The sequence below is a fragment of the Dermochelys coriacea genome, chromosome 13, assembly GCF_009764565.3.
Source record: "Dermochelys coriacea isolate rDerCor1 chromosome 13, rDerCor1.pri.v4, whole genome shotgun sequence".
In the NCBI taxonomy this organism is placed as follows: Eukaryota; Metazoa; Chordata; order Testudines; family Dermochelyidae; genus Dermochelys; species Dermochelys coriacea.
This window is the reverse complement of record NC_050080.1, coordinates 40298209-40317786: the sequence shown is the minus strand read 5'-3', so window position 1 is coordinate 40317786 and position 19578 is coordinate 40298209. Positions and strand designations below refer to the sequence as shown.

Below are 19578 nucleotides of genomic sequence, written 5' to 3'. Positions count from 1 at the left end.
GAGTTGGGCGCCTCATCCCATTACATTTTTCTTCTGATAACCCCGGACACTATTGCTGGTCACATGTTCATCCCCCAGCCCAATGATACCTGAGCGTGTCTTGAAATACCAACAGTCCCTATATGAGTTAGAAGAAACCCCTCGCTTTTTTACATCTAGGGAAACAGAGACACGGAGGATTTCCCATCGTCACACACACAATCTGTGGCCGAGCTGGTCTCTGAATCCCAGAGCAGACCCTTGTCCACTAGCCCATCCCCCTCCCGTTAACAACACTAATATGTCAGCTGCAGGCTGACCTCAACCCACTGCATCTGAGGTGAGTTCCCCAACTCCTCCCTCTTCCTCTCCGTTAGTTTCTAATGAATTTCCACAGCTGTTGCTGCCCTCACAGACGTGCGGTTTATGCTCCTCTGAGGCAGCGGTAGTGGCTGGGAGTTTGAAACCTGGTCGGTACAGATAGAAGATACTATGGAGACGTGTTTTATTCTCAGCATTTGGATATTCAGTCTCCTAGGTAACTGGGCTGGGATTTCAAAAAAGCCTAAGGGAACCGGACATTCAATTCCCATTGTACCATGAACTTATCTCTATACTTAAGGCTTACCCTAGACTGTAACCAAACGCGAATGCTACAACCTGACCCTCATGATAACCCTACATGCTTATTCTTAGCCTCGCCTTAATCCTAACGGTAAACGCTAACCCTGCCCCCGCTCATAACCGTAAATCCTATGGAGTCAGGCGCCTAAGACTTCATTGAAATTCCCTTAAACTGCAATGCGGTGGAATGATCTCCACGGCTCAACTACAGGTGAAATGTTGCCCATGAATCTGTTTGTCTTTTTTGCAGGTGCTGCGTTCGGTAACTCGGTTCAGTCCAAGGAAGCCGAAGTATCTGGATCAGTTGGAGGTTCTGTGACACTCAGCTATTCTTACACCACTAGCGATAGCTATGTCTATCTCCATTGGTTCCGTCAGTATCCGAATCAAGCCCCGCAGTACATTCTCTGGAAAGGAGCGAAGTCCAACAGCGGCCAAAGCAACACTGCAAATTTCGCTCAGAAGAGGTTTTCTTCCCAGGCTGATGACAGCTCCACAGTTCTGAATATCAGAGCGCTGGAGCTGGCGGACAGCGCGGTGTATTACTGCGCCCTGCGTCTGGCACAGTGACAGAGCCACACAGGAGAGCCGTACAAAAACCCTCCCTTCCCAGCTGCAGATAATGTTGTGCTCATTGAGGTTGGAAGCGGAGCCCCTCAGGAGTTTTGCTAGACTGTTAAAAACACATATTCTGTCTCGGATGTGGTGCTGTCAGATTACTCCTTCCTAATCTCTCCAAAGCGCCAAATTCTTATTCAAACAGCTGCATTAAAACAGTGGCTTCCATATGAGGAGAGATTAATAAAACTGGGACTTTTTCAGCTTGGAAAAGAGACGACTAAGGGGTGATATGATAGAGGTGTATAAAATCTCGACTGATGTGGATAAAGTAAATATGGAAGTGTAATTTATTCTTCTCCTAATACAAGAACTAGGGGTTACCGAATGAAATTAATAGGCCGCAGGTTTAAAGCAAACAAAAGGAAATATTTCTTCGTGCAATCCATAGTCAACCTGTGGAACTCTTTGCCAGAGGGTGCTGTGAAGGCCAATACTATAACAGGGTTAAAAAAAGGACTAGATAAGTTCATGGAAGATAGGTCCATCAATGACTATTAGCCAGGATGGGCAGGGATGGTGTCCATATCCTGTTTGCCAGAAAGTGAGAATGAGTGACAGGGAATGGATCACTGGGTGATTCCCTGTTCTGTTCATTCCCTCTGGGGCACCTGGCATTCGCCACTGTCAGAAGACAGGATACTGGGGTAGATAGACCTTTGGTCTGACCCGGTATGTCCGTTGCTATGTTCTTATGGTTCTCAACCTTTCCAGACTATACTTACCCCTTTCAGGAATCTGATTTATCTTGCGTACCCCACGTTATACCTCACTTAAAAACTACTGTCTTAGAAATATCAGACATAAAATACAAGCGACTCAGTCGCTCGGCTCCAAGGTACCTGAAGTGTCCAGGTCAGTAGGAGAGACGGTGACACTCCGCTGTTCCTACAATACCAGTGACACTGCTGGCGCCTCTCTCTCTTTGAGTTCCGCCGGTTTCCCTGCCGAGCCCCTCAGTGCATTCCCCGGAGAGGAAGAAGACAGCGCTTACAGCGATGCGGCAGATTTCGCCAAGGAGAGATTTTCCTCTCAGGCCGACGAGAGCTCCACAGAATTGAATGTCACAGCCCTGGAGCTGGCGGACACAGCGGTGTGTCAGTGCGCCCTGCAGCGCCCACCGTGGCGGAGCCACGGAGCAGAGCCGTGCAAAAACCCTCCCTTCCTCTCAGCGGAAAGTGTTGCAGACATTACAGCTGGGGGCAGTGCTCTGATGGAGACCGTTTACAATGTTTTAAAGTGCGCCTTATGGGTCTTAAAAGTCGTTTCTCAGCCTCAGCGGGGGCACATATTGGCCAGGTGTGGTAAAAATGTTTATCCAATTTGGCAAAATGTGGGCTAAAAGTCTGACAATTATTATAAAATTACCCCTTTGAGGTAAAAACGAGAGTAAAAAATGTGAAACGGTGAAAATTAATGGACCCGCTGTGGGGTGCTTCCTCGAGTGGATTCAGTATTGGAATCTAAGGCAAACTCGCATTTTGTGCCGATTCGCTGGGGTCTCTCTTTCCCGTGCATAATTTTTGAAAGACCCGCAGGGTTAAAGCCAGGCTCTGCAGACTGAGCGGCGAACGCTTGGAAGAGCAGCGTCACCTACTGGTAAAAAGTGTAGATACATGTTGATTTTTGAAAACGCTTCCCTGTTGCTTTAGTATTTTAGGTTTTAATCAGTGACAGCAAAGAGAGAAGACGAAAGAAAAAAAAATAAAGTAACGCTGCCAAGAATTTCAGCTGGGACTCCCAAGGGCCACCTACCTCTGAATTCATCCTGTTCAAATCCCCCTCTACATGTTTCATGAACTCTTATATGGAATTTTCTATGGAATTATATCCCTCTTGCAGTTGCATATAAGCGCCTGAAAACTGATTATCCTCAGAAATCACATGTGATTTAGAGATGTTATTTGACTCCCTTCCCCCCATGACGTAAGTGAGGAGTTAAAATTACTTGCCCAGGGTTAGCAAGAGAATCCAGTTATGGAATCTGAAATGAACCCAGGAGTCCCGAGTTTAAATCCAGGGCCGTTCACATCTAGGTTAATTCTTTCCTTCAAGGTAGGTTGCCATTCCCACACCTGCTTCAACAGGAGGTTCACCGACACAGGAAACAGGCTGAGTTCAGGTCAAGAGTTCCCCAAACTCCTCCTATTTCCTCTCAAGGCTGTTTGTTTTTATTTTTTTATTACAGTTCCCCAAATGTAGCTGCCTTCGGAGACGGTCAATTCAGATTTCTCTTCTCAGCAGCATCGGAGAGCCTCAAACTTGGTGGCTGTGGGAGACATCATGGGGACATGTTTTATCCTTAGCCAGTGACACTGCTGGCGCCTCTCTCTCTTTGGGTTCCGCCGGTTTCACTGCCGAGCCCCCCAGTGCATTCCCCGGAGAGGAAGGAGACAGCGCTTACAGCGATGCGGCAGATTTCGCCAAGGAGAGATTTTCCTCTCAGGCCTACAAGAGCTCCACAGAATTGAACGTCACAGCCCTGGAGCTGGCGGACACAGCGGTGGGACCACACTGATCACCTAGATCCATCTCTCTCTCCCTCCCTGCCCAGGTGATTCAGTTCCCTGCCTAGACTGGAATACCCCCAGCCAGACTGCCCAAGAGGCCAGATTCCTGTGTCTTGCTTTCTCTCCAGAGGGAAAGACCAGCGTAACTGATACACTTACAAGTTACCAGGCAGCTGTTTCTAAGCCAGCACACGTATTTTTAGTGTTAAAGCATTACAGAGAAAAAACCACTAGAACAATCAAATAACCTACCGGCATACTAAAAGGCTTATCAGGAGTCGCCCCGATTCCAACCTAGGTATCAGTCCTTCTAAACCCACAACTGGGTTTTCCCACGTGGGTCATATCTGTCTCTGCATTCTGATCCAGAACCAGAACAAATAATCCAGCCTTTCCTTTATATAGCTTGGGCCTTGACTCTTGCCCACTTGTAATAGGTGATAAGAACATAAGAACGGCCATTCTGGGTCAGAACAAAGGTCCTTCTAGCCCAGTCTCCTGTCTTCCGACAGTGGCCAATGCCCAGTGCCCCAGAGGGAATGAACAGGACAGAGAATCATCCAGTGATCCATCTCCCATCGCCCATTCCCAGTTTATGACAGACAGAAGCTCGGGACACCCTCCCTGCCCATCCTGGCTCACAGCTCACCAGATACAGGCCGACTCGTCAGGACAGAGCTTCAAGAGGCTGGGTGTCTACTGGGAAATTTGCATTGACCTCCCCCTAGATGTTGCCCAGACAAACACTCAACATCATTTGTTCCCAAAGTCCTTTTTGGTCCTGCACTTTGTTCAGTATATGCCCAGGTCCCACATCACATCTCTCCCCTAGAGGGGTTACATACAATCCTGGCCCACAATAATGCATAAAATTTGCATTTCATACAATGGACCCCCCACAGATACTTAAACGTAATACACTAGGGGTTTTCTCCGTTTGTGCAAACACACATCTTTTCATGGAGGGGGGAAGGAGAATCCCACCATGATTTAAAAGTTGCGACACTTCGTAAATTGTTCCGGTGGCTAATTGCCTTCAACGTTGAAAAATATAATTAAGGCAACCTTCTGTCTCTCCGCCATCTGGTGGTGAGAAGTATAAACATGCATTGTAATTTGAAAGCCTGCCATACACCCCTATTTTCAGTATTTAATCGGTAGCCAACAAAAGCAATTTAAAATAATTCTTCCAAGAATTTTTGCTGGGAATCTCAAAGGAGACTAAGGGAGTTAGGGTCGAAAATCCCATTAAATTTCTCCTTTGAAAATCCCACACTGCATTCCTACTAAAGCTATGTGAGTACTAATGTGATCCCAATTACAATATAATTGAAGTGACTCGAGATATTTATATTCAAAATGCCAAAATGAGCTAGAGAAATATGATGATTGCCATGCAGAGAAACTGAGGCACAAAGCTATCAAATAACTCGTCCAAGGTCACACAAGGAATCTGTAGCACAGCCGGAAACCAGGCCTGGCACCGGCGTTCTAACCACAAACCCAACCTTCCTTCAGTAGCTATATGTCAGCTGCAGACCAAACTGAACCCAGTGTGTTTCAAGGCCCGAACCCCTCCCTCTTCCTTTGGGCTGGTTTCTGATGAACCTTCCCCACCTGCAGCTGCTTTCAGAAGCGTGGAGTTAATTTTCCTGTGAGCAGCAACAGCTGAGAACGTCAAATTGGGTGGCTAGAAGAGAAATCATGGAGGAGCGTTTCATTATCAGCATTTGGCTGCTTATTCATCTAGGTAAGCAGACGGGGGTTCTTCGCATCCTCAGGAAACCAGGCGCCCAACACTTACTCAACTCTCATTCTAAAACTTTTCCTAACCCAAACACTAATTATAAACCGCTACCCTAACACTCAACGCTAACCCTCCTAGAGGCCTCGGACATGCCCGCTTAAAGTTCAGCACACCTGAAACCCTTTCCGTGGCCCAAGTGTAATTAACTTGCTGTACTTGGATTTAAACCTCGTGTTACAGGTGTGGCACTGGATGACTCGGTCGAGTTCAAGGACCCCCAAGTGTTTGGAGCAAAAGGAGACTCTGTGACCCTCAGCTGCGCTTACACTACCAGCTATCCCGGTTCCCTCTCTCTTTACTGGTACAGCCAGCATCCCAACCAAGACCCGCAGTACATTCTCCAGAGAGGCGTGAAGGGAAGTAGATTTCGCCCAGCAGAGGTTTTCTTCCCAGGCTGATGACAGTTCCACGGTTTTAACCATCACAGCCCTGGAGCCGGCAGACTCAGCAATGTATCTCCGCACCCTTCAGAGGACACAGTGAGAGTACCGCATGGCAGAGCTGTATAAAAACCCTTCCAGCCTTATTGCAGCTGAAGTTAGGCACGCACACACTGAGGCTGGAAGCAGCGGCCCTTGGCAGATTTGTTATACTGTTAAGACACCCATCATTAGGAATAGTTTTGGTGGTGTGAAGGTATTCCTTCCGATTCCTCCCAAAAGCAAATCCTGTGCAAACATGAGAACATAAGAAAATGGCCATCCTGGCTCAGATCGAAGGTCCATCTAGCCCAGTGTCCTGTCTTCCAACAGTGGCCTATGCCAGGTGCCCCCGAGGGAATGAACAGAGCAGGTAATCATCAAGTGATCCCCTATTGCCCATTCCCAGCTTCTGACAAACAGAGGGTACAGACACCATCCCTGCCCAGCCTGGCTAATAGCCATTGATGGACCTATCTGCCATTAATTTATCTAGCTCTTTTTTTAACCCTGTTATAGTCTTGGCCTTCACAACATCCTCTGGCAAGGAGTTCCACAGGTTGATTGTTCTTTGTGTGAATGAGTTCTTGTGTTATGAGAAGGAGTAAATAACACTTCCTCCTTTACTTTCTCTTCACCAGTCATGATTTTATAGACCTCTATCACATCCCCCGAGTCGTCTCTTTCCCAAGCTGAACAGTTCCAGATTTATTAATCTCTTCTCATATGGAAGCCGTTCCATACCGCTAATTGTTTTTGTTGCCCTTTTCTGAACCTTTTCTAATTCCAATAGATCTTTTTTGAGATGGGGTGATCATACCTGCAGGCAGTATTCAAGATGAGGACATACCAGGGATTTATATAGTTGCAACATATTTTATGTCTTATTATCAGTCCCTTTCTTAATGATTCCCAGCATTCTGTTCGCTTTTTTCGACTGCTGCTGCACGTTGAATGGATGTTTTCAGGGAACTATCCACAATGACTCCAAGATCTCTTTTTTGAGTGGTAAAAACTAATTTAGACCCCATCATTTTATATGTATAGTTGGGATTATGTTTTCCAATGAGTATTACTTTGCATTTATCAGGATTGAATTTCATCTGCCATTTTGTTGCCCAGTCACCCAGTTTTGTGAGATCCTTTTGTCAGTCTTTGAAGTCTGCCTGGGACATATCTATCTTGAGTAGTTTTGTATCATCTGCAAATTTTGCCACCTCACTGTTTACCCCTTTTTCCAGATCATTTATGAATATGTTGAATAGGACTGGTCCCAGTACAGATCCCTCGGGGATACCACTACTTACCTCTCTTCATTCTGAAAAACGACCATTTATTCATACCCTTTGTTTCCTATCTTTTAACCAGTTACTAATCCATGAGAGAACCTTCCTTCTTATCCCATGACATCTTATTTTGCTTAAGAGTCCTTACTGAGGGACCTTGTAACAGGCTTTCTGAAAATCTAAGTACACTATATCCATTTTTTCTAAACATGTGGCTGGGGATTTCAAAGAAACCTACGGGAGTTAAGCACCTCTCTTTGTGTGTGTCTGAATTTCTCCTTTGAAAATTCCAAATTTCATTGTTAAAAGTCTGCTTACTTGCATGATCTTCTTCTGAATGATAGTGGAGTGCCTCAAGGTATTTATGCTCACGGTTCCTCAGTCAGGGAGAGAAACACGACCATCACTCTTGCACAGGTAGGGAAAGGGAGTTACAGAGCTATTCATTGTTTAGCCCAAGATCATGGGGGGGGGGGGGGCGCATAGCAGATCTGGGAACCAAAGCAACTGCCAGGTCTCCTGTATCCCAGCCTGGAGCCTTAACAACCGGTTCTTTCTTGTCACCTCAATGTCACCACTTTGTCAGCTGCAGACTAAGCAGAACGCGCCGCGTTTCCTGTGTTTGTTCAGAGTTTCCCAAACCACCTCCCTCCCCTACTAGGCCAGTTTCTGACTAACCTTCCTCAGTTGTAGCTGACTGCAGAGCCCTGAAGTTTAGGGTCCTCTTAGCAGCGGTATCTGGAGCGTCCCATTTAGTCACAATAGAAACAAATCATGGAGATGTATTGTATATTCAGCATTTGGCTATTTAGTCATCTAGGTAAACAGACAGGAAGTTAAAAGTCCTACTACCATTCAACCCTATATGAAACCCTGACTGTCCACCTGACCCTAAGCCCTACAGCTAACCCTAAATCTAATGGCAATGCCAAACCCTTTTCCTTTAGTCTAGTCCTAACCTTAATTTAATGGCCATCAGGCACCTAAATCCCTTATGCTTTTTCAAAATAGCCTTACACCCCAATTACTGGAACTGCCTCAGTGAGTCAGGTACAGGTGAAATTATGTCCTTAAATTGAATTGTCTTGTTGAAGGTGCTGCGCGGGGGGACTCGGTCCTGTCCAGGGAACCCCACCTCTCTGGAAGAGAAGGAGACGCTGTGACCCTCACTTGTTCTTATGATACCAGCTCTACCGGCTACGTCTATCTCTTCTGGTACCGTCAGTTTCTCAACCAAGCCCCGCGGTACATTCTCTGGAGAGGAGCGAAGCAGGCCAGAGGTCAGAGCAATACTGCAGATTTTGCCCAGGGGAGGTTTTCTTCCGAGGCTGATGACAGCTCTACAGTTCTGAACATCACAGCCCTGAAGCTGGCAGACACAGCGGTGTATTACTGTGTCCTTCAGAGAGCACAGTGAGAGAGCCACATGGCAGAGCTGTACAAAAATCCTTCCAGTCTTATTGCAGCTGAGGTTAGGCACACATACTGTGAGGCTGGAAGCAGCAGCCCTTGGCAATTTGTTTTATTGAAAAGAAACTCATCATTTGGAGTAGTTTTGGTGGTGTCAAGGTATTCCTTCCGATTCCTCCCAAAAGCAAATTCCTGTGCAAACATATGAATGTAAGAACGGCCATCCTTGGTCAGACCAAAGGTCCATCTAGCCCAGAATGCTGCCTTCTGACAATGGCCAGTGCCAGGTGCCCCAGAGGGAATGAACAGAACAGGGAACCATCAAGTGATCCATCCCCTGTTGCTCATTCCCAGCTTCTGATAAACATAGGGTAGGGACACCATCCCTGCCCAGCCTGGCTAGTAGCAATTGATGGACCTATCCTCCATGAACGTATCTAGTTCATTTTTGAACCCTGTTATAATCTTGGCCTTCACATCATCCTCTGGCAAGGAGTTCCACAGATTGACTGTGGGTTGTGTGAATAAATACTTCCTTTTTTGCTCTAAATTTGCTGCCTATTAATTTAATTTTGTGACCCCCTAGTTGGTGTGTTATGAGGAGTAGATAACACTTCCTTATTTACTTTCTCAACTCCAGTCATGATTTTATAGACTTCTATCAGTTTTATAGAGCTATAAACAGTTGCATTATAATATTGCCCTTGGAGAATATAAACGGGATTAAAATATGGGGAATTTTTCTGTGTTTACACTGGTCTAGTTGTAAAAAATGTAATGTAAACAAATTCCATTTGTCATGAACTATGTGTTAAAATGTGCATGGAATATTTTAATAAAATATTCTCAGTTTTGGATGGGTGTAGTGGGGTTAAGTTACCGGTTGCAACTCTCACAGAGTCAGATCACTATTTAAACATAAAACAAAGCTTGTATGCTTGAGTGGTTTGTTAGAGTACTATCGTTCCCTTTCATAATGACAAGTTTCAGAGTAGCAGCCGTGTTAGTCTGTATTCGCAAAAAGAGAAGGAGTACTTGTGGCACCTTGGAGACTAACAAATTTATTAGAGCATAAACTTTCGTGAGCTACAGCTCACTTCATCGGATGCATTTGGTGGAAAAAACAGAGGGGAGATTGATATACACACAGAGAGAACATGAAACAATGGGTTTATCATACACACTGTAAGGAGAGTGATCACTTAAGATAAGCCATCACGGGGGGGGGGGGGGGGCGGAAGGAGGAAAACCTTTCATGGTGAAAAGCAAGGTAGGCTATTTCATTACACAAAGTAAAACTATTTCCCCATGTTATTTCTCCCCCACCCCACCCCACCCCACCCCAACCCCCCACTGTTCCTCTGATATTCTTGTTAACTCCTGGAAATAGCCTACTTTGCTTGTCACCATGAAAGGTTTTCCTCCTTTCCCCCCCCCCCTGCTGCTGGTGATGGCTTATCTTAAGTGATCACTCTCCCTACAGTGTTTATGATAAACCCGTTGTTTCATGTTCTCTGTGTTTGTATATCAATCTCCCCTCTGTATTTTCCACCAAATGCATCCGATGAAGTGAGCTGTAGCTCACGAAAGCTTATGCTCTAATAAATTTGTTAGTCTCGAAGGTGCCACAAGTACTCCTTTTCTTATTGTTCCCTTGTTTTACTTTTAAATAATGTGCAGGATTAAAGCAATTCTCTGTATGTATACTGGGGGAAAACAGAGGTATGATCATTGGCAACTATTTGGTAAAATGTATTTTAACCAGGGAGAGAGAGCGAGCGCCACTCCCAGTTGTAGAAAAAGGCAAACTAATATTAAAATAATTGTAAAAATGTGGCAGGAATCTAAGTGAGTTAGACACCCAACTCTCACTGAATTCATCCATTGAAAATTCCAGATTTCATTGTTAAAATCTGCTTACTTGTATGTTCTTCTTAGGAAAGATACCGGAGCGCCTCAAGATATCTATCCTCACAATGCCCCAGTGAGGGAGAGAAACATGTTCATCGCTCTTGTACAGGTAGGGAAAGGGAGTCACAGACATATTAACTGGCTTGCCAAGGTCAGAGAGGAGGCTTTATAGGAGACCTGGGAACCGATGCCAGATCTCCTGTATCCCAGCCCAGAGCCTTAATCAGCGGCTCATTCTTCTCACCTCAATGTCACCATTTTGTCAACTGCAGACTGAGCAGAACTCGCCGCGTTTCCTGTTTCTGTTACGAGTTTCCCAAACCCCCTCGCTACCCCACTAGGCCGGATTCTGACGAACCTTACTCAATTGTAGCTGACTGCAGAGCCCTGAAGTTTAGATTGCTCTTAGCAGCGGTATCTGGAGCGTCCCATTTAGTCACAAAAGGAAAAAAAAATCATGGAGCTGTATTATATATTCAGCATTTGGCTATTTATTCACCTAGGTAAACACGCGGAGGTTTCTGAGGGGTTTAAGGAAGTTAAAATTTCTACTACTAGTCAACCCTATATGGAACCCTGACTCTCAACCTGACCCTAAACCCTACAGCTAACTCTAAATGGAATGCCAATGCCAACACCTTACATTTAGTCTAGTCCTTAATTTAATGGTCATCGGGAGCCTAAACCCCTTAGGGCTCTTCGAAATTGCCAGTCTTACACCGCGATGCAGCTGGAGCAGCCTCGGGAGTCAGACACAAGTGAAATGATGTCCTTAAATTTCATTGTTTTGTTTCAGGTGCTGCTCTGGGGGACTCGGTCCAGTCCAGGGAACCCCACCTCTCTGGAAAAGAAGGAGACGTTGTGACCCTCACTTTTTCTTATGATACCAGCTCTACCGGCTACGTCTATCTCTTCTGGTACCGTCAGTTTCCTAGCCAAGCCCCGCGGTACATTCTCTGGAGAGGAGCGAAGCAGGCCAGAGGTGAGAGTGATACCGCAGAATTTGCCCAGAAGAGGTTTTCTTCCCAGGCGGATGACAGCTCCACAGCTCTGAGCATCAGAGCCCTGGAGCTGGCAGACACGGCGGTGTATTACTGCGCCCTGCGTGTGGCACAGTGACAGAGTCACATAGGAGAGCCGTTCAAAAACCCTCCCTTCCCTGCTTCATTGGATGTTCAGAGATTAATGCTGCTTGCATATCTCCGGAGGGGACTCCTTCCACTATGTACAACCACATATTTTGGGATGAATAGGGGACCTCAATGTATTTGTTGTAGCTCCCTCCAAGAGTCAAGTACTTATTTAATGAGCTACATTCAACTGTCACTCTTGGAGAATATAAAGGGCACGAACCAGGAAACATCTTAGACATTTTTCTGCACAGTTCTCCAGCGGGTCTCTCCGTGTGTAGTGTGGAACCAAAAAAATTGCTCATGTGTATTAAACTGCGGTGTGCAAATATGTGGATAAAATCTACATAACGAATGCAATTTTAATCTTTATTTGTGGTAAAAACAGACGAAAAATGAGTGAGAAAAATATGAAAAAAATACTGTTTAAAAACCCTATTGGTGGAAAAATATGGGAAACATTGTTTAAAAATTGCGGTCAAAATACCTAATTTGGGATGTGTCTGATGGGGTGAAGCTGCCCTTTACCACACCACCAAAGTGAAATGAGTATTCAAATAGAAGACAAATGCAAATGATGGGCTGATTGGTTTGGTAATTGACATTCCTTTGTATTACTTTCTAAAACGGTCCAACCCCCGTTCGCTTGAAGCGACGCGTCCGACGGCTGTGGGGTGGCGAACGATGCCGGAGCAGCGCCATCTGCTAGTGAATGGGATCGATACGTGTTGCGAGTTGAAACCCCTTTCACTGCTCTACAGAATTTGAATGTTCTCCCATTGCAGCCGGAATGACGATAAAGGCTGTGGAAGAAACATACCAAGACTTTTTAAACAATTCCTCCCAATTCACGAGAGCCGGGGAGAGTTAGGAGGCTTGTTAGGAGCCCGACTAAATCCCAGTCTACATAACTAGTCAATACTACATGATCCCCATCACTTTAATATCTGACAGGTTTCAGAGTAGCAGCCGTGTTAGTCTTCATTTGCAAAAAGAAAAGGAGTACTTATGGCACCTTAGAGACTAACAAATTTATTAGAGCGTAAGCTATCGTGAGCTACAGCTCCACTTCATCGGATGCATTCAGTGAATGCATCCGATGAAGTGAGCTGTAGCTCACGGAAGCTTACGCTCAAATAAATTTTAGTCTCTAAGGTGCCATAAGTACTCCTTTTCTTTTTAATATCTGAGTGATTCAAAAGTATTTATCGCCAGAATCTCCATGGTCAGGAAGAGAAATATTATCACTTCTCTGTACAGATGGAGAACTAAGGCACAGAGAGACTGAGTGAATTACCTAAGTTGAGTTTGTGGCAGACCTGGGGAACTGAGACCAGCTCTCCTGCTTCCCAGAACTCAGCCTTCTCCACCACAGCTCCATCCTTCCCCCCTCCTGCTCAGCACTAGAGTCAGCCTGAACCCAGACTATTTCTTGTACCGGTTAAGCGTTTTCTCTCCAAACTCCTCCCTCTTCCTCCAGGCTGGTTTCTGATTGATGTTCTCCAGTTGTAACTGCAGATTCTGGTCGTAGCAATATGTGGGAGAGTCAAACCTGGCAGCTATAAAAGAAATCATGGAGAACTATTTCATTTCCAGTATTTGGATGTTCAGTCTCATAGATAAACAGGCTGAGATTTTTAAAAGACCCCAAGAGATTTAGGCAACCAGCTCCCAATAAATTATAAATCTAACCCTGACCCTGCCCAACAGCCACCGCCACACCCCATCTCTAATCCTAACCCCAATAATTGGAGTTACCTTGACCCTAATCCTAAAATTAACCTTAACGCCAACTTCATTTCCTTTGAAGTAAGGCGCCCAAATCTCCTAGGCTTTTTTTTTTTTTGCAATCCACAGCCTAAAAGTGCAATGTGTCAAGAACAGTTGAGGTGATATCCTTCGATGTGATTGTCTTGTTACAGGTGCGGTGCTTGGGGAACCAAGGAACCCTTCGCATCTGGAGCAGAAGGAGATTCTATGACTCTCAGCTGTTCTTACAATACCAGTGATACACGTGTCTATCTGTACTGCTACCACCTTTATCCCAACCAAGCCCTGTAGTAAGTTCTCCGCAGAGGAGCGAAGGGATTCACACTGAGTCATGTCTCAGATTTCGCCGAGGGGAGGTTTTCTTCCCAGGCTAATGACAGCTCCACAGCTCTGAACATCACAGCCCTGGAGCTGGGGGACAGCGCGGTGTATTACTGCGCTCTGCAGAGAGCACAGTGACAGAGCCACACAGGAGACCTGCACAAAACCTCTTCTTGCCTTGCTGCAGCGGAGCCTTGAAACAGCCCCCTTGAAAGCGGTTTTGTACCTCAATCAATGCCCACATTTTGGGGTGATTATGGGGCTGTTAATTTAGTTGCTTCACTCCTCTTCCTCCATCAAATCAAGTTCTTACTCAAAATAGAAACATTAAAACACAGACTTTGGAGAATATAAAGTACAAGAACTTAAATCAGGAAGCACTTTGGACATCTTTTCTCACCTCTAAATGGGACAGATGCCGGCATAGGGTGCAAAATAACTAAAAGCAAGAGATACTGGAACTGAAACGTGGCTAACAAGTATGACTGAAAAATACAGATTAAAACTACTGTTAAATTCATTTTTGCCAAAATTAGGGTAAAAGATATGAATTAAAATTAAATATAGGGTCAATATACATTCAAAATACTTAAATTGACACCTGTAGTTAGGTCAAGCTCTGATTTCAAACTCCCCCAAAAATCCAATCGAAAACTTAGATTTTTAGCTGGCTTGTTTGGAAAGTATTATTAAATTGATGTTTTTTTTTTTTGAAGTCCTACCTATCAAATAATCTCTATGTATCTCGTGGAAAAAGTAATGTGAACCCAGCGCCACCTAATGACGAAAATTATCAGTTTGCATTGTCATTTGACATCTTTCCATGTTTTCTTTATTTTAGCTTTTACAAGTGGGGAAACAAAAAGTGTAGGAAAAATTATTCCAAGAACATTGGCTGAGAATTTCAAAGGGCATTAATGGAATTTGACATTTCATTCTCATTCAATTTCTCCTTCGAAAATGCTATTAGTCATTCATTACGGACCTGAGTATATACTGAAATCTCTCCTACCCTAATACCTAAACAGCACAAAATATTTATCCTGCCAACCTCCACCTGAGATAGAGAAATAGCAAGAAGACGAGTTTACAGATCGGAAACTGAGGCACAGAGAGGTTAACTGGTTTGCACCAGGGTGCACTGGGAACCCCACCCCGCTGTGCATGCTCCGGAGAGGTGCGGAGTGGTGTGGGATAAATCTGCCATCCATGGGGACACCTGGGATTTAAAAAGGAGGTCAATGAATTTAGGAATTTAAAAAACTTCTAATTGAAAATGTTAGCACTTATGGCTAATTAAGGTATATGAATATATGACCCCCTCTAGCAGTCATATCTTAGTTCCATCATTAAAAACAGGCGAGGCAGAGCTGCCATATTATTAGCTCCTATTTACAGATGAGGAGAGAAGCACAAAAATATTGGCTGACTTGCCCGAGGTCACCTTGTGCAGAGCTGGGACTTGGACTATGACATCCTGAGCCTACAGCCAGTTACTTTAAGCCTAAACCAGCCTTCTTCATTAACCCCATCGCTCCCACGAGCCTCATAGCTCCAGCTGCAGCCCAACCTCTGAACCCCAGCGTGTGACCCGGGTCAGGAACGAGTTCCTCAAACTCCTCCCTCTCCGCCGGTTTGTGACTCCAGAGAAGTGAAATTTTCCTCTTCGCAGCAGCGGTGGAGGGGGTCAGACCGGGTCCCTCTAGAAGAAGCCATGTTGAGGTGTTTTCTTCTCACCCTTTGGGTACTGACTCGTCTAGGTAATTGAGCGGGGATTTTCCAAGAAGTTTGAGAGAGTTTAAGACTCCTAAATTTCATTGAACATTAATCCCAACTCTAACCCCAAACCCAATGGTAACCCTATGCTAAACCCTGACATTGATCCTACATATAAAACTTACTCTCACCCTGATTCAATTCCTGTTGAGCACTTAAATATTTTAGAGTCCTTTAAAACCCCCAGGTGTGATCTGCGTCCCTGGGTCACGCCCAGCTGAGAGGATGTCTGCAATGTGATGGTCTTTTTACAGGTGCTGCGCTGGGTGACTCGGTCCAGCCCGAAAAATCGCAAGTGTCTGGAATAGAAGCAGACTCTGTGGCTCTCCGCTGTTCCTACGATACTAGCTCTACCGATTATGTCTATCTGAATTGGTACCGTCAACATCCGAATCAAGCCCTCCAGTACATTCTCAAGAGAGGGGTGAAGCGAGCTCAGGGTTACGCTCATACTGCAGATTTCGCCAAAAAGAGGTTTTCTTCCCAGGTTGATGACAGCTCCACAGTTCTGAACATCACCTCCCTGGAGCTGGCAGACACAGCGGTGTATTCCTGCGCCCTGGAGAGGGCACTGTGAGAAAGCCACATAGCGGAGCCGTACAAAAACTCTGCCTTCCCTACAGCGCTGGAGGTTGCAGACATTAAAGCTGCAAGCAGCTCTCCTGAGAAGAGTGATCTCTCAGGTAAAAACACAGATGTTATCCCTAACAGTAACCCAAGACCGAATGGTAGCCCTAAGTCAAACCCTGACATTGATTTTACGTATAAACCGAACCATCACCCTAATTCAGTTCGTGCCCAGGACCTAAATCTTTTGGAGTCCCTTGAAACTCCCAGCCACGAACTGCGTCCTTGGGTCACGCCCAGTTGAGAGGATGTCCTGCAATGTGACTGTCTTATTGCAGGTGCTGTGCTGGGTGACTCCTCCTGTTCAAAAAACCCCAAGTGTCTGGAATAGAAGGCGATTCCGTGACCTTCCGCTGTTCTTAGGATACCAGCTCTACTGGTTACGTCTATCTGAACTGGTACCGCCAATATCCGAATCAAGCCCTATAGTACATTCTCAAGAGAGGAGCGAAGCTATCTGGAGGTTTCACTCATACTGAAGATTTCGCCCAGGAGAGGTTTTCTTCCCAGGCTGCTGACTGCTCCACAGTTCTGAACATCGCCTCCCTGGAGCTGGTAGACACAGTGGTGTATTTCTGTATTCTGGGGAAAAACCCTGCCTTCCCTACGGTGCTGGAGGTTGACGACATTAAATCTGCCCAGCAGCTCACCCGAGGAGACTGATCACTCATTTAAGAACACAGATATTAGCTTCATTAAGTTCTTTAAGCAGCTCCATTAAATGACACACTGGAGAATCAGAATTGTAGGCCTAGAATTGACGTCTCGTCCAGTGCCCTGCACTCGTGGCAGGACTGTTATCTTCTAGACACTCCCCCTTACAGATGTTTGTCTAATGTGCCTTAAAAACCTCTGTTATAAATATAAAGGGAAGGGTAAACACCTTTAAATCCCTCCTGATCAGAGGAAAAACCCTTTCACCTGTAAAGGGTTAAGAAGCTAGGTTAACCTCGCTGGCACCTGACCAAAATGACCAATGAGGAGACAAGATACTTTCAAAGCTGGAGGAGGGCGGGGGGAACAAAGGGTTCTCTCAGGCTGTGTGTTGCCTTTGCCGGGACCAGAGCAGGAATGCAGGTCAGAACTCCTGTAAAAAGTTAATAAGCAATTTACAGGTTTCAGAGTAGCAGCCGTGTTAGTCTGTATTCTCAAAAAGAAAAGGAGTACTTGTGGCACCTTAGAGACTAACAAATTTATTAGAGCATAAGCTTTCGTGAGCTACAGCTCACTTCATCGGATGCATTTGGTGGAAAAAACAGAGTAGAGATTTATATACACACACACAGAGAACATGAAACAATGGGTTTATCATACACACTGTAAGGAGAGTGATCACTTAAGATAAGCCATCACCAACAGCAGGGGGGGGAAGGAGGAAAACCTTTCATGGTGACAAGCAGGTAGGCTAATTCCAGCAGTTAACAAGAATATCAGAGGAACAGTGGGGGGTGGGGTGGGAGGGAGAAATACCATGGGGAAATAGTTTTACTTTGTGTAATGACTCATCCATTCCCAGTCTCTATTCAAGCCTAAGTTAATTGTATCCAGTTTGCAAATTAATTCCAATTCAGCAGTCTCTCGTTGGAGTCTGTTTTTGAAGCTTTTTTGTTGAAGTATAGCCACTCTTAGGTCTGTGATCGAGTGACCAGAGAGATTGAAGTGTTCTCCAACTGGTTTTTGAATGTTATAATTCTTGACGTCTGATTTGTGTCCATTCATTCTTTTACGTAGAGACTGTCCAGTTTGGCCAATGTACATGGCAGAGGGGCATTGCTGGCACATGATGGCATATATCACATTGGTAGATGCGCAGGTGAAGGAGCCTCTGATAGTGTGGCTGATGTGATTAGGCCCTATGATGGTATCCCCTGAATAGATATGTGGACAGAGTTGGCAACGGGCTTTGTTGCAAGGATAGGTTCCTGGGTTAGTGGTTCTGTTGTGTGGTGTGTGGTTGCTGGTGAGTATTTGCTTCAGATTGGGGGGCTGTCTGTAAGCAAGGACTGGTCTATCTCCCAAGATCTGAGAGAGCGATGGCTCGTCCTTCAGGATAGGTTGTAGATCCTTGATGATGCGTTGGAGGGGTTTTAGTTGGGGGCTGAAGGTGATGGCTAGTGGCGTTCTGTTGTTTTCTTTGTTGGGCCTGTCCTGTAGTAGGTGACTTCTGGGTACTCTTCTGGCTCTGTCAATCTGTTTCTTCACTTCAGCAGGTGGGTACTGTAGTTGTAGGAATGCACGATAGAGATCTTGTAGGTGTTTGTCTCTGTCTGAGGGGTTGGAGCAAATGCGGTTATATCGTAGCGCTTGGCTGTAGACAATGGATCGAGTGGTATGATCTGGATGAAAGCTAGAGGCATGTAGGTAGGAATAGCGGTCAGTAGGTTTCCGATATAGGGTGGTGTTTATGTGACCATCGCTTATTAGCACCGTAGTGTCCAGGAAGTGGATCTCTTGTGTGGACTGGTCCAGGCTGAGGTTGATGGTGGGATGGAAATTGTTGAAATCATGGTGGAATTCCTCAAGAGCTTCTTTTCCATGGGTCCAGATGATGAAGATGTCATCAATGTAGCGCAAGTAGAGTAGGGGCATTAGGGAACGAGAGCTGAGGAAGCGTTGTTCTAAGTCAGCCATAAAAATGTTGGCATACTGTGGGGCCATGCGGGTACCCATCGCAGTGCCGCTGATTTGAAGGTATACATTGTCACCAAATGTGAAATAGTTATGGGTCAGGACAAAGTCACAAAGTTCTGCCACCAGGTTAGCCGTGACAGTATCGGGGATACTGTTCCTGACGGCTTGTAGTCCATCTTTGTGTGGAATATTGGTGTAGAGGGCTTCTACATCCATAGTGGCTAGGATGGTGTTTTTAGGAAGATCACCAATGGACTGTAGTTTCCTCAGGAAATCGGTGGTGTCTCGAAGATAGCTGGGAGTGCTGGTAACGAAGGGCCTGAGGAGGGAGTCTACATAGCCAGACAATCCTGCTGTCAGGGTACCAATGCCTGAGATGATGGGGCGTCCAGGATTTCCAGGTTTATGGATCTTGGGTAGCAGATAGAATACCCCAGGTCCTGGCTCCAGGGGTGTGTCTGTGCGGATTTGTTCTTGTGCTTTTTCAGGGAGTTTCTTGAGCAAATGCTGTAGTTTCTTTTGGTAACTCTCACTGGGATCAGAGGGTAATGGCTTGTAGAAAGTGGTGTTGGAGAGCTGCCTAGTAGCCTCTTGTTCATACTCTGACCTATTCATGATGACGACAGCACCTCCTTTGTCAGCCTTTTTGATTATGATGTCAGAGTTGTTTCTGAGGCTGTGGATGGCACTGTGTTCTGCATGGCTGAGGTTATGGGGTAAGCGATGCTGCTTTTCCACAATTTCAGCTCGTGCACGTCG

At 45.5% G+C, this 19578-nt stretch overlaps 3 gene segments (V, D, J or C); all 3 read left to right on the top strand.

Annotated features, from left to right (window-relative positions):
* The first annotated feature begins 383 nt into the window (after positions 1-383).
* Positions 384-1636, top strand: LOC122456472. The segment is given in 2 exon segments: positions 384-517; positions 854-1636. Coding segments are annotated over 2 exon segments (366 nt in total).
* A 9248-nt stretch (positions 1637-10884) lies between these two features.
* On the top strand, positions 10885-13941 carry LOC119841706. The segment is given in 3 exon segments: positions 10885-11067; positions 11361-11580; positions 13821-13941. Coding segments are annotated over 3 exon segments (369 nt in total).
* A 1520-nt stretch (positions 13942-15461) lies between these two features.
* On the top strand, positions 15462-16138 carry LOC119841705. The segment is given in 2 exon segments: positions 15462-15545; positions 15816-16138. Coding segments are annotated over 2 exon segments (369 nt in total).
* Positions 16139-19578: the final 3440 nt, after the last annotated feature.